Source organism: Agelaius tricolor, unplaced genomic scaffold, assembly GCF_023055355.1.
Source record: "Agelaius tricolor isolate 1412-34295 unplaced genomic scaffold, bAgeTri1.0.p SCAF_13, whole genome shotgun sequence".
Classification (NCBI taxonomy): domain Eukaryota; kingdom Metazoa; phylum Chordata; class Aves; order Passeriformes; family Icteridae; genus Agelaius; species Agelaius tricolor.
Window position 1 is genome coordinate 20,301,905 of NW_027269273.1, and position 13,167 is coordinate 20,315,071.

Sequence of the window (13,167 nt, forward strand, 5' to 3'; positions counted from 1 at the left end):
TGACCGGCCTTCCTGTTAGTAGATTAAGTAAAGTGAAATAGCCATTCCAAAAAGTAAGAAGGATAAAGTTTTGGTAGGCTATGAAAGGCTGAGGAGCCTTTCATATTTATTTTCCCTGACCTCTCAGCATAACTGGCTCCAGGGGCATTGCACAAAAAAATTAAACTGTGCACAAAACAACATCTGTCTAGTTTACCCAAAACACCCTATCAGGAACCACAACATCTGGAGAGGAAGGAAGGATGAGATGCCAAATAGATGGCTATGGCCATGCTTGTCAAAAAAGCCAGGGATAGCAAACACACACAAGAAATTACCTGAACTGGACATGAAGGGGAGAGCACAGCCAGAGCAGAGTTGGGTGAGTGCCACAGAGCAGGGCAGGGGAGCACAAGGGGCATGTGGAAAAAAGGGTGGGTGCCTGAAGCAGCACACTTCAACAAGTCTCAGCGAGCAACTCGCGCTTTTGGGGCCTGGAGCACACTTGCAGAAAAGCTAACAAAGAAAGGCAAAGTACAGGTCTTTGTTTGGAGATCCAAAGACTCTTTACTACTTCCATCAAGGTCCACAGATGGAGACAGAAGAGGGTGGAAGGTACAGGGTTAAATATGGGGGGGAAAGGGGTGGCTCTGAGGGCTGAGGACCAATGGGAACAGGGACAAGTGGTGCAGGGGAGGGGCAGCAAACTAGGGAAACCAGTAGGATAACAGGGGCAGAACACTGCAGCAAACTGGGGCCAATAGGGATTGAGAAAGGGGAGAACATTCTAGGGGATATACATATATGGTGAACTGGGGCTGAATGGGGGTGGAACATCTGGGAGAGCCAATGAAACTGGAAATATTAACATGTGCCTGCAGAGGCCCATGGGAGGGAGGCTTTTCTCACCCTAACATAAGAGGGATGTTTCCCCTCACTTGTTTCTGCTCCTCGGAGGTTAAGGTGCTGTCACTTCAGTGGCAGGACTTTGAGCCTCTACAGTTGCCCATAGAGTCTATATAGTTGGAAGAAAGCACTGAAATGCCAAAAGTCTTCAGCTGTCCAACTAAATTTTTCTATTGTTTGTACTATCCTTTTCTGATTTCCTAGTAGTGTCCCTGTGTTTGATAGTGCATAGTCCTCAGGGAAAACTAATGCTCTACTTCCAAAATGCTTCTGAGCCCTAGCCACTAGTGTAGCATGAAGCAAACTGGTGACAGAGCCCATCAAGAAGGATGTGCACTTTAATTTCTAGCCATCCTGGAGCATTCCTGCACCCACAACAGCACCCCCATACAGACAGGATGACAAGCCATGAAGGAGTGCAAAACACCGATGCCAGATCACAAAATAACAATAAACCTCTTCCTTCTCAGCTCTCCAGAGAATCTTTCATAACATGAGCAAAAGCAATGAAGTGTACATAATTGCAAACACCTTCTTCCTAAGAACCAGCTGGAGCAAAGTCCACCCTTGTTTCCCAGCCACCTGCCAGATTCTCTGTTTCATACAAAGGCAACCCTGCCTAGGGAAGGAGTGGTGAGGAGGGAGAAGAGGGGGACTGGGAACAGTTCCGGCAGACCTCTCCTGAAAGCTGGCTGCAACAGCAGTGGGGGCAAAGTCAGGAACTGGTGACATGACATTGGTGTGCCCAGCTATGGGGACAAAAGGGTCTGTTAGACAACCTCACTGCCTTGGTGAATCTTGAGGGCTTCTAAACTCAGCATCAGTGCTATCTAAACTCCACTGAGGGCATGAAGGGTGGAGGGCAGCAGAGACGAATTTGAGGAAGAGGTGGTGCAAGCCATGGTGACACATCCATCCTCCCCTCTACACTGCCAGCAGAATATCTCCTGAAAAAAGAACCTTGAAGAAATAAGGATAAGGTATAAATTATTTTGGAAAAAAAAAAGGGAGCCTGAATTTTTATGAAGAGTCATAGCAGCTCGATCTGCACAGTGAAGAAACTGTGAGACACAGTAATGCAAAAAGTTGTGCCTCACCTCCTTTGTACTCTGCAGGACAGTTCTGGAGCACAGATGCCTGGGGATGCTCCCAGGTATCCAGCCTTCTGGATTTTGCCTGTCTTGTAAATGAGAAAAAACCTTATTTCCCACAGGGTGGTGCTGCTGCATTGCCTGGCATGCCGACATGGGGAGCAGGTTGAGTCGGAGCTTTGGGAGTTAGAGAAAATGAAATACACATTTTTGAGAAATATGTGGGGGTTTTGGGCAAAACTAGAACTGCACAGAGGCTGAACACACTGTCAATTAATTCACACCCAAGTATGCATACATCACTGAAGCTGATGCTAGCTGCGTAGGGGAAAAATGACTGAAAATAACACTTCAGGAAGTATCAATTTATGACTCAAAAGCACCTTCTAAAGTATATATAAAATTTTACTGAAGTACAACCGAACAATCACTAAGAAGAAGGTATTATTTATTGAGGCAAACCCCACTAAGGACTTTGCCATGCTGACTATGAAGTAGTGCTACAGTTTAAGTTAAACAAGCTCTTGCTTCTCACATGAATTTTTAACACTTTACAAAGAAATAATGTTTGACAATATAAAATACATTCACCATATAGTAACACAGCCTTTGTCTTTCCAGAGGTAAATTATTACCCAAGCTGATAGGAATGTTTCAAGAATATTTTTTCTGAAAAAAGAGTCATTTTTCAACAGAAGGTACTTGACTTTTCCAATGTTGTTTTCACACAACTTTCCAAGGTACAATTTATTAAATGTTCCAGATTATCACTAGAAAATAAATAATTTCAAAATATTTATTATTTCCCCATTTCAAACCCCGTGGAATGGAGACACATGGGATAACTTCAGCAGCTGTGAGCAGTTTCACTTACACTGAACTTCTATCCACTGCACAGAAGAGAGCATAACACCAGGTAGGATCCATCTGAGGTAGGATCTGTTGGACAGATGTTACCCCAAGCCAAGTCCCACCACACTCTCCTGGGGAGCCAGACAGGCTCAGCAGTGCAGTGCACCAGCTGAGCTCATACCCATCAATGCTTGTGTCCATCAGGGCTGGTGGGAACATAGAATTACAGGATAGTTAAGGGAGGAAAAGACCCCTAAATCCTCAAACATGCAGCGTTCATCTGGCAAATTGTTCACAGCTAGCTCTGGTATCTTGATTTATTCCCATACTAAGCAATGCCAGGAAATGTCCTCCATGGAGGACAGCCTGAATATTGTCATCTCTGAAAAAAAATATTGCAAATACCATAAATCATTCTTTAAAACCATTGTGAGCCAGAGATTTCTGTAATGCATTGCCTGAAATATTTCACATGGCAGGATGAAGGTGATCTGTTCAGCCTGGGTTCTGTGGAGCAGGAGCTAGAAGTTTGGCCTGAGGCTTCACCAGCCTGGATTGCATTCCCATTTCTTCCACTTGCAGGTCATTTCCTGCTACGCTTCTTTCCTTCTGTTTCTTAGCGGGGGCATTCATGACAGGGCTGATATTTCACAGTGTGCTTTATGCACAGAAGTCTTTATTGCAGTATATAAGCTTTTCTCCATTGCCTTAAGTCAGAGCAGAAACAGTACTGGAAAGCCCTGAAAGAATTTTACCATTTTCTACAAAAGGTCTGTGGATAAAACCAGTTGAATGTTTGTTGCTAAATAAGATATTTCAAACAATAAGTAGTACTTAAAAAACATAAAGGGAAAAGCATATGAAAAAAATCTTGAAATAATAAGAAAATGCTAATAACATATTACACAGTATAATTTACTATGATAAAAATGCATATAGCATTATTCTAACAGGCTTTTACAATATGCAGTTCCATGATGTGTTGTGATGTGAGAAACAAAGTAATTAAATTTTTGTAAATTTATTTACAGTGGTAATTTATAACTTGTTCCAAAAAATTGTATTTTTGATTGACCACACTATTCCCTACTTTTTAAAATATTAAAATATTGTATTAAGATCTAAAACATTATCTTCATCAGTACTAATTAATAAAACCAATTAGTTTTTTTCCACATGTGCATATTTTTCCTAACTCATTAAGAAACACCCATGGATAATTTTTGGGGTTTTTTATTAATATATGTTAAAAACTAAACTGGGTCCAAGAGTCAATTTTCATGCTGAGCTGAAGAAGAGTTATGTGATTGGCTTTAAGAAGATTTTGCACTGCTCTTGCTTATTCTGTGGTCTGTGCACATAGATCATGCTACTGGCTCTGACTACATTCCTGAAGCAGGACAGCAAGAAAGGCTTCATTTAAACACAAATGATTTTAATATGTTGTATTTAAAATACACTTGGATAACAAAACTACTTGATACACATGTTATTCATATATATGTCTGTGTGTATATATAAAATACATTATACTCCTGTGGCTGTACTCTTGGTCTATATCAAATTGATAAACATCAGTCTATGTTGCTTTCACTTCCAAGGCACAGAGTGGAAAAGGACACCACGAGCAGCCATTGAACACACTGCAGACTAACAAAACTACTAGTTCAGTGTAAGTGAAAATTATTTAGACTCTGATCAATTTGTTAATGAACAGAATACAGCTTGATACAGCATTAAAACACTGAAACTATTTGTACTGTGGAATGTGAAGTTTTCCATTGCTGACAATGTGTTCACTCTGTAAATGTAGAAAATCACAGTATTGATTAGACCATCACATCAGTAAGTTACTCCATGAGCTACATTCACTCCCTAGCTCCTGTGAAGCAGCCAACTGGAGTATATTCCTCACACAAGCAGCAGGAGACTGTCAGCAAGTCACAGCTCTTGTGTTCTGGCCATCAAGGAAAAGTGACCTGACAGCTCTTCAGATGGTACAAATGAGCAATTGGCACCACCTGAAGATGCAGTTTCTGGGTGTGAAAAGAGACAAACTTGCCACTGCAATACACAGAAACAATTCTGCCAACATCCTCTCCATTATCAGCCCGTGGGGTGGGCACTCTCTCAGCCATCTGGTTGCATGGACTCTAAAGTTCTCTAATAGGTGCTGATTTTACAAGAGGAAGAGGCTCTGTGTTTGAAAATACAGGAGCCTCTCTGGTCTCATGGGCTGTCTTTGGGCTTCTTCCAACTAATGCACTTAAAGCACATTTGTCTATCAGCATGCCTGGTCCCATGGCACAAATTTATTCCTCTTCAGATAAGTAGAACCACCACAGCATATTTTCCACCCTCCAAGACAAGGATCAGCTGAAAGATCATACCCAGAATGTCATTGTTTAGAAGTTCAAATTTTAAAGGTATCCAGAAGAAAAAAGGAAAAAGTAAAATTTGCTATAGAGCATGTGGGAAAGCAGGTCTAAAACCATATTTGAAATTAAATTGAAATGTATGTACAAAGTTCAGGCACATTGTAAAAATTAAAGCTGCTCCAAAGATACTTTCAGCATAAATCAGTTTCCTGCCAGATTTTCTTAGAAAAAGAAAGCAAAACAAAATCAAACCAAAACAAAAAAAAAAAACAACAAAAGCAAAACAAACAGATGACTTTGGCTTTTGAAACACTCATTGCAAAGAGTTTCATGCAGACTGATAAATGCAGAGATTTTTTTCATGGTGTGTATAATTAGTCCATTGAAACATACTAGACCACAAAATGAAAAAGCTTGGGTCATTAATAGTATTTTTAATGTAAATGTTATTGTTCAGTTTTGGTGACTGATCCCTGTGGAGTCAACATTGCATTTCAAATAAATCTGTGAACACTTGTATCTACAAACTCTATTTTCAGTCTAGCTTTCTTCTATTACTGCATTAACTTGGTATTACTGTTGCTGTATGTAGATTTAAGCCAACTAAAACATGACAGAACAATCTAATTGAGAGGTCTTGTTTCACAGGAGAAGTATATTCAACAGTGTAACACCACTGAGCCACATCTGTCTCAGGTTGTGCCAGCACTTGTCACCTGTTGCTGAAGCTGTTTGTATCCACAGCCAAAAATTCAACATCCCTTTGGTCTAATTCTGCTGTGACAGAATAAGCTATTGCTCCATTTGTCCAGATGTGCTGTTTCAAGGCTGTGTTACCAGTGAGGGATGGCAAATGTGTTCTTTTGATTTTCTTTGCTAGTCTTGCAAAGCACAATAGTGCTGAACTAAACATCATAGAAAATCCACACAGGAGAAATGATGCAGTATAGCTGCCAGTTGTGTCCACAAGCCAGCCTGTAGGGAAAAAAAAAATATTTAGAGGTCCACTGGTATTCTCGTGGATAATTTACAAATCCTGTTACCCAGTCATAAACTTTTGGAGTTATCACATATAAAAACAATCAAATAATACATATTTACATCACCATCACTATACTTTTACATCTTGGAGCAGAGAGGGATTTATTCTCAGCAGGCAAATAATATCTTTACAGCCTTTTGTTTGGAGGTCAAATCCACAAGAACAGGCAGAGCAGTCATCACCACACTACTAAATAAACATCTTCCAACTGCCTGGATTTAACTGGCAGTCTTTAGAAGACTTAGGGAACTCTAAGATCTTCATGCAGAAATACTTATTAAGCTGTGGCCAGGCTCATGCTTCACTCAAAACAATTCTATTTTGCAATAATTTTTGCTATGCAAAATTAAAGTAAAAGCTTAATGAGCAGTGATTAATTGGGAATTGATGTAAACATCAATTTACAAAATATGCAAGATATATATAGTTGGTTGTTTGAAAAAGATCTCAGAGCTTCTACAGTATTAAAAACTGTGTCAAGTGCTTTCTAAAGAATAATAAGGGTACAGCTCTCATCTTTACTTCACTGTAATGGTACAGATGGGAAAAATGATGGCTAGATATTACACGGATGAGTTTATGACCAAACAGGAGTGGAGCTGACTCACCCACCTGTTCAAAGCAATGTAGAGACCAAATACAAAACAAAAACATAAAAGAAAGACAATCTTGGAATTAAACTCTCTTTAGAGAGATTTAGATTTTACAAAATCATGTAATTTCACAGTGGAATCTTTTACTCCTTCTACTTGCAGAGTTTGTAAACTACGTGAAGTGGTGATGTAGCAGCTCTTAGAAGCCTATTTCATACTGGTTTGTTTTTTAAATTTCATCTCACTCTGTATGTGGAAATCATCCCACCGAGGCTAGGATGGGAAATTTAAAGAGTTATGAATGTCCAGGTGTGTTATTCCTTTACCCAGAGGTTGCCTTCACATTCACTGTACATTTGCTATCCTTCCTTCCCCTTTACATCACAGCAATAGGTAAATCTGAAGTACTGATAAGGTTATAGGGAAGTCATTTGGCAAAACTGACCTGCCACAGGTGGGCTCACTAGATATGGTATGGCATGAAGAAAATACACAACCCCCAGTGCTGATGATAACAAAGGAGTCCCCACTGCATCTGCTGTCACAACAGGGATCAGCGTTACATAGGCTCCATCAAAGTAGCCAAAGGTAAATGAGAAAGGCACAAGCAAGGGGAAGCTTTGGAGAACTGGCAGGAAAAGACAAGAGAGGCCATCCATTCCCACAGCAAAGAGGTAGCAAAAGTACCGATGTTTCTTCAGGCACCTGCAAATTTCAAAACAGAAAAGAAAAATATTTTCACTGAAACCAGCATTTCAGCTTCTATGCCCTGACTTGCAGTGCTTCAGTCTCTCTCTCTCTTTTCTATGGCTCAGATTAAGTCAATTGCCTTACACAAGCCTTCACTCAGCAGACGAGCCCAGGTCAGGAAAGCTGCCCACCTACAGCTGCAGAAACATCTGGCCAGCAGCAGCCTAGTGCCTGCAGTGTTCTTCAGGATGTTTCTAGTGACAGAACTCTGCTGCCAGGATTTTGCAGACCCATAAAGTTTCAATGTTCCAAGCAGTATTTCATTGGGCTTTACATCCCAGCTCAGCAAGGTGCTCCCAGCATTATGCATAAAATATTTCAGTACACCTCTCTTGGCTGTCACCTTTCCAGTCAGCCCTTAAATGCGAGTTAGTGTGAGTTAAGTGAGATGGCAATTCCCTTCCTTCCTGCTTCACAAAAACAATAATTGATTTCTCCCACAAACTAAAGAAGTGTAAAGAATGCATCCTTTAGAATCAAAATCCTTGCCAATTTGGCCAGTATCTACTGATGTTACAGATGCTGTACACTGATGTTCGGAGTGAGCTGAGTTCACAACGCATGATGAGTTCTTATATACTGGAAAATGTATAACAATTTTCAGTCAGTCCTTCCTAGCATGTGCCTAACAATATTGGGCCAGACCCTGCACCCTCTTCCATAACTTCTGTGCCTCCCGAGCACCACAAAAGAGATGGAAAAGCAGAGGAAACATAGTGAAACCCCCTTGGAAATAGATATGGAGAATCACACTCAACATACCTCAGGCAAGGGGTTACATTTCCACTATCAAATATACAAACACATCATTTTTTCAGGAAAAAAGGATATTAAACCAATTGAACAATTTCAGAAGAGACAAAAAGATGAAACAGCAAGCATTCCTGAAAGTTAGACTCTGTTTTTGGGGGTTTTTAAGTTACACATGCTAGAGAAAGAGTACAAAATGTTAAGTTTTATATGTATTATACCTTGCTTGCATCCAGCCTCCCACCAGCTAAAGGTTCCCCTTGATCAGCCAGAAGCCCTTACCTTCTGTCTGTAAGCCATCCAAAGGTGATATTACCAATGATGTCTATGACACCAAGTATTGACATGAGGAAGGCAGCCTGGTGATGACTCACTCCAACACTCAAAGCATAAGGCACTAGGTAGACAAAAAGAGGGCTGCAGCCATATGCCATAAATAAAATTGACACTGCCAGCACCATGAAGCCTGGCATCAGCAAAAAGTCATATTCCTTCCATGAACAGTAGCATAAACATTCATGAGGCCATAATTTGATTAAAGGTGAACAGATGGACATTCGCTTTAAGTCTTGTTTCTCTGTTTCAGGGACATAATTCTGTTCAAGCAACTCAGGAGCAGTTTTACAATCCTCCTTAAGAGAAATAGGCCGCATCAAGGCACCACAGACACAGAGGTTTAGTACAAAACCTCCCAGGATGAGCAAAGCTCCTCGCCAGGAAAACTGCTCAATTAAGAGCTGGACCACAGGGGCCAGGATGAAGGTACCAATTCCACTTCCTGACATGGCGATTCCATACGCCAGCGCTTTCCTTTTGTTGAAGTATTTGCCCACCATCGCAATGGCTGGAGAATAGCAAAGTGCAAACCCAAGTCCTAGAAGAGAAAGCAAAGTGCAGATGGCTTAATACTAAGCATGACATATGGAAGATATTAAAGCAAACCACATAATGCATTTTCATTAGTACAAAAGAATAGAAAGCTTTTTTTGATTCTGTATCACGCAGCCCAGTCTGAGTGTGATGAGAAACTAGGATGACGTCTTTCTTCCACTGGCAGGGTCCCTGACTTGACAAACCTAACTGATGACCATTAAGCCACAATAATAAGACTCAGGCAGAAGTGATGGGGTTCACTTCATAACAAGAACAAGGAGGATCACTAAACATGAGAGAACTGGTGTGCCAGCCTCTCATGCATACAAGATGAGGTCTTGCCCCAGGGTCTGCACCAATGCTGGCACTGGACATGCTGTCCTGATGAGGCACCACTTTGTGTTTTGGTCTGTTGCAACCCTGAACATTAATTTTCAGGTCTCTGAAACACAGTACAAAGAGCCTGTCTCTGTTACTAATATTCTACAAAAAACCTCTCTTGGTCCGCTAAACAAACTCCTTGCAACAGCTGCTTGGAGTCCTGACCATTTTAAATCCCTGCCTACAAGTAAAGAGGGGAGGAAAGCCTCAGAAATCCAGATCCAGTTGAGTAAACAAATAAGATTCATCTCTTGGATGGAGAAAAAGATTGTGGTCTCTGCTGCAGAATCAGAGAGCAGGTTTTAATCATCAAGTGGTTGCCCTAACACTAAAATATGTATTTCTGAATCAGTAATAGAAATTAGTTCCTGACTAGGGTTTTGGAGCATGTCCTACATTGAAGGTGAAACAGTCCCCAGTTGCCTTTGGCAGAACTTGCTGATAGAGGATAAAACAGTCCCCAGTGCTGTAACTGGCTTGCCACATCCTCCTCAAAGGCCACACTGTGTGGGGCAGGCACTAAACCTGCCAAGATGGAATAAGAGGATTAGAGGGACTCTGGGCGGCGGGTGCCCAGTCTGGCACCCCTCAGGAGGCGAGGGGACAAGCAGGGCACAGAGCTGGGCTTGGACCTGTACAGGCAGCAGAGCCAGCAGAGCAGCCCTGAGCTAGACATCATCACCAAAGAGCTATGAAAATCATACTTTATTAGGCATACACACCATTTATTTTTCAGTGAGTTGGCAGGGGGAAATAGGTCTCAAAAAAGCCAACAAATGTCCTGTGAAAAGTGGAAAGTATAGGGCTGAAAACATTTTCATACCTCTTAGAAGGAACTCTGCTACTTATTGACACTCCCCAATCTCACCTCTGCTTCACTCTTTGGTTTCAAGTCCTGTTGCTTTTATGGATTTAGACATTCACTTGTGTTCCCATCTGCTCTCTGGGTTGGGGGCACCTCATCTAGCCTTTACCAACAGTTCACCTCTCTGTAAATCAGCCCCCACAGGCTAAAAGTTCACTGCTTGTACTGAACTTGGCTCTTTACTACTCCGTGTACAAGTTGTAACTGCTTTTCCACCTCGGTATTCACAGCAGCTCCCACTAAAGAAGCCTCAGAGGTATTAGCGTGGTTTGTAGCACAGTCCCTCGAATTACAAGAAGCCTTTTTATTTGTTATGAACACATTTTGTCAAAGATTAACATTGTAATACAGGAGCAACAGGCGCTAAAATAAGGATTTTTTTTTTTTTTTTTTTAACAAATAAGCTGGTGGCAGCATGTGAACTGCAGTAATTCCAGCAACTCGTTACTAAACTCCAGGGGACCAAGTACAAGGTCTTTTATCACCCTGGCTACCAGGTCAGTATTAATGAGGAAGGAATGTCAGTGTGACCACAGGCCCCTCTCAAGTTCCTCTGTGCACAACAAACACAGGCAGATAGGACAGAGCAAAGATTTGTTTTCACCATACCTGAGCAAAAATGGAGGAGCTGCTACAGCAAGACTACCAACCAGCAATTTTTTTTTGCTGTTCAACTGGAATGTAATGCAGACAAAAGTAAGACATACAGCTGAGGTGCCTGGTATTCACCAAGAGCTCCTCTATTCTTACTTACATTTATGTTTTAGTTTAAACTTTTTTCCCAAATATGCAAATATATTAGGGCAATCTAGAACTTCTGCTATAACAAACTCCTCCCAAATCCCAGACAAAACAGGGAAACCTTTTCATGTATACCAACTGCAACAGCAGTTCTTCCTGACCTCCCATAACTTCAGAACTTTATTGACAGTCCTCTCTCCAATAGAAGGTAAGGTTGGTTTTGCAGGGTGATATGAGATCAGTCAGTGATATGTGATATCAGTCAGATATGTGATATGAGATTAGTCAGTGCTGAAGCTCTCACTGGCACAGCCTCTTGTCCACAACCATGGGAACAGGTCTGAGTATCTCTATTTGACCAGTGCAGTGTCAATATGACATGGAGAAGAGATCACCCATTGCTTTTAGCATTCCTGTCTTGTGTTCTGGCAGCAACAAAGGGGCTGAATGCATCCTACCTGTGAGGACTCCTAATGATAAGTAGAGATGTTCCAGACTGGTGGCGAATGAGCTCAGAATTAGTCCAGTAGATGCAAGCAGCCCTCCTAGCATGATACCAACTTGGCAGGATACATGATTACTGATTAAACTTCCAAGTGGGGCTTCAAAGAAACAAATAAAGCTGGTAGTTAATGGTAGGTCCTCACACACAGTTCACTGCAACAGTTAGAAAAGAAAAGGAAGCAGGAGGAAGCAGGAGAAAAGGGTGTTTGCAGCTCCAGAGTGGTCTTCCAACATAATCCTGTCACAATGGCATGAGCCAAATATAAAGAAAAAAACTTCTAAAAGTAATTTTCCTCAAAGTCAGGATAAACCTAAAATTTACAGTACCTTTCTCAGCAGCCATTCCTGTAGATCAAAGTCATTATGGAACACAGCTAATCTGCAGTCTCAGGGGGTCAAGACAGCTCACAGGAACAGCCCACACTGTTCATTACTCCATGCTTACAACACTCAGACTTTTCCCCATCTGGAATTTGCACTTCAGCCCTTAGTAACTTTAGGTGTCCTTCCTCACAACTCCCTGGCCCTGTGGGCTCTGGGTTAGACCCAAACAGGAGAGGTCTCACATCTTTTGGACAATCTCCAGGGTTGCTACCCTTCTCCTGCATTTCTCCAACACCAATGTCTCCCCTATCACCCTGCTTTACCATGGGATGCCATCAGCAACCCTCTCCCCTTCTACTACCTGCAATGCCAGGGCAAGGTTACCCCTATTTCTGTCTTTTCCCCAAGATATAACCTGGCTATCACAGGCGAGTTGTTGCATCTCACTCTTGCTGTGCCCCTCTGCCTTTCTAGCAACTCTTATGGATTAACCTCTTCTACAGGACTAGGGCATGGATTTTCACCAAGCTGTACAGCTTTAAAGCAAACCCATGGGAAATTCAGTACAACTGCTGCGTTGATGCACATGATTTTTAATAATAGCAAATTTTCTTTTAAGAGAGAAGACTATTCGTAAATATACACTTTTGATAAAAGGAGGATGGTTGTGACTTGATCTGGAGGCAAGATGTACATCCTGTGCTACATCTCAAATATGACTCCAATCAAAAGGCAAAAGAAACAATTGCTCAGTTAATAGCTCTCAAACATGAGGTGTCCCAATAGACCTGAACAAAAGTACATTTCTGAAAAATTAGATCATTTCACAAAACAAAGTTCTGCTTCTTTTCTTTAGTATGAAGACACTCCCTTGCACAACTCTGTTGGGGGAAGCAGCTTGGATATACCACACCCCAGAGATCCCACAGTATCACTCCCAGGTGACTCCACCAACTTGTGAGCATGCTAAAAACAGATGGAGCCAATGCAAAAGTAGCCATATTACTCTTGAAAGGGTAATACACACCACAAAGCATCGTAGCACAGTCCACAATGGAGTGGATCCAAGCAGTTCTGGCATAATCCTGCCCAAAGTATGCCTGAAACTCCACAAAAAAAATGGAGATACACCTAGGAC

The 13,167-nt window shown here is 41.5% G+C and overlaps 1 protein-coding gene across 3 annotated transcripts in view; it reads right to left on the minus strand.

Annotated features, from left to right (window-relative positions):
• Positions 1 to 2,407: 2,407 nt before the first annotated feature.
• SLC16A12 (solute carrier family 16 member 12) overlaps positions 2,408 to 13,167 on the minus strand; it is a 31,710-nt gene continuing 20,950 nt past the window's right edge. For all 3 annotated transcript variants that reach the window (XM_071439089.1, XM_071439088.1, XM_071439090.1), the window contains exons 3-7: positions 13,057 to 13,160; positions 11,660 to 11,803; positions 8,624 to 9,215; positions 7,287 to 7,546; positions 2,408 to 6,181 (exon numbers count right to left, since the gene is read on the minus strand). In XM_071439089.1, the coding sequence (XP_071295190.1) occupies positions 5,919 to 6,181; positions 7,287 to 7,546; positions 8,624 to 9,215; positions 11,660 to 11,803; positions 13,057 to 13,160 (1,363 nt within the window). In that variant the 3' untranslated portion in view covers positions 2,408 to 5,918. The remainder of the gene's footprint in view (positions 6,182 to 7,286; positions 7,547 to 8,623; positions 9,216 to 11,659; positions 11,804 to 13,056; positions 13,161 to 13,167) is intronic.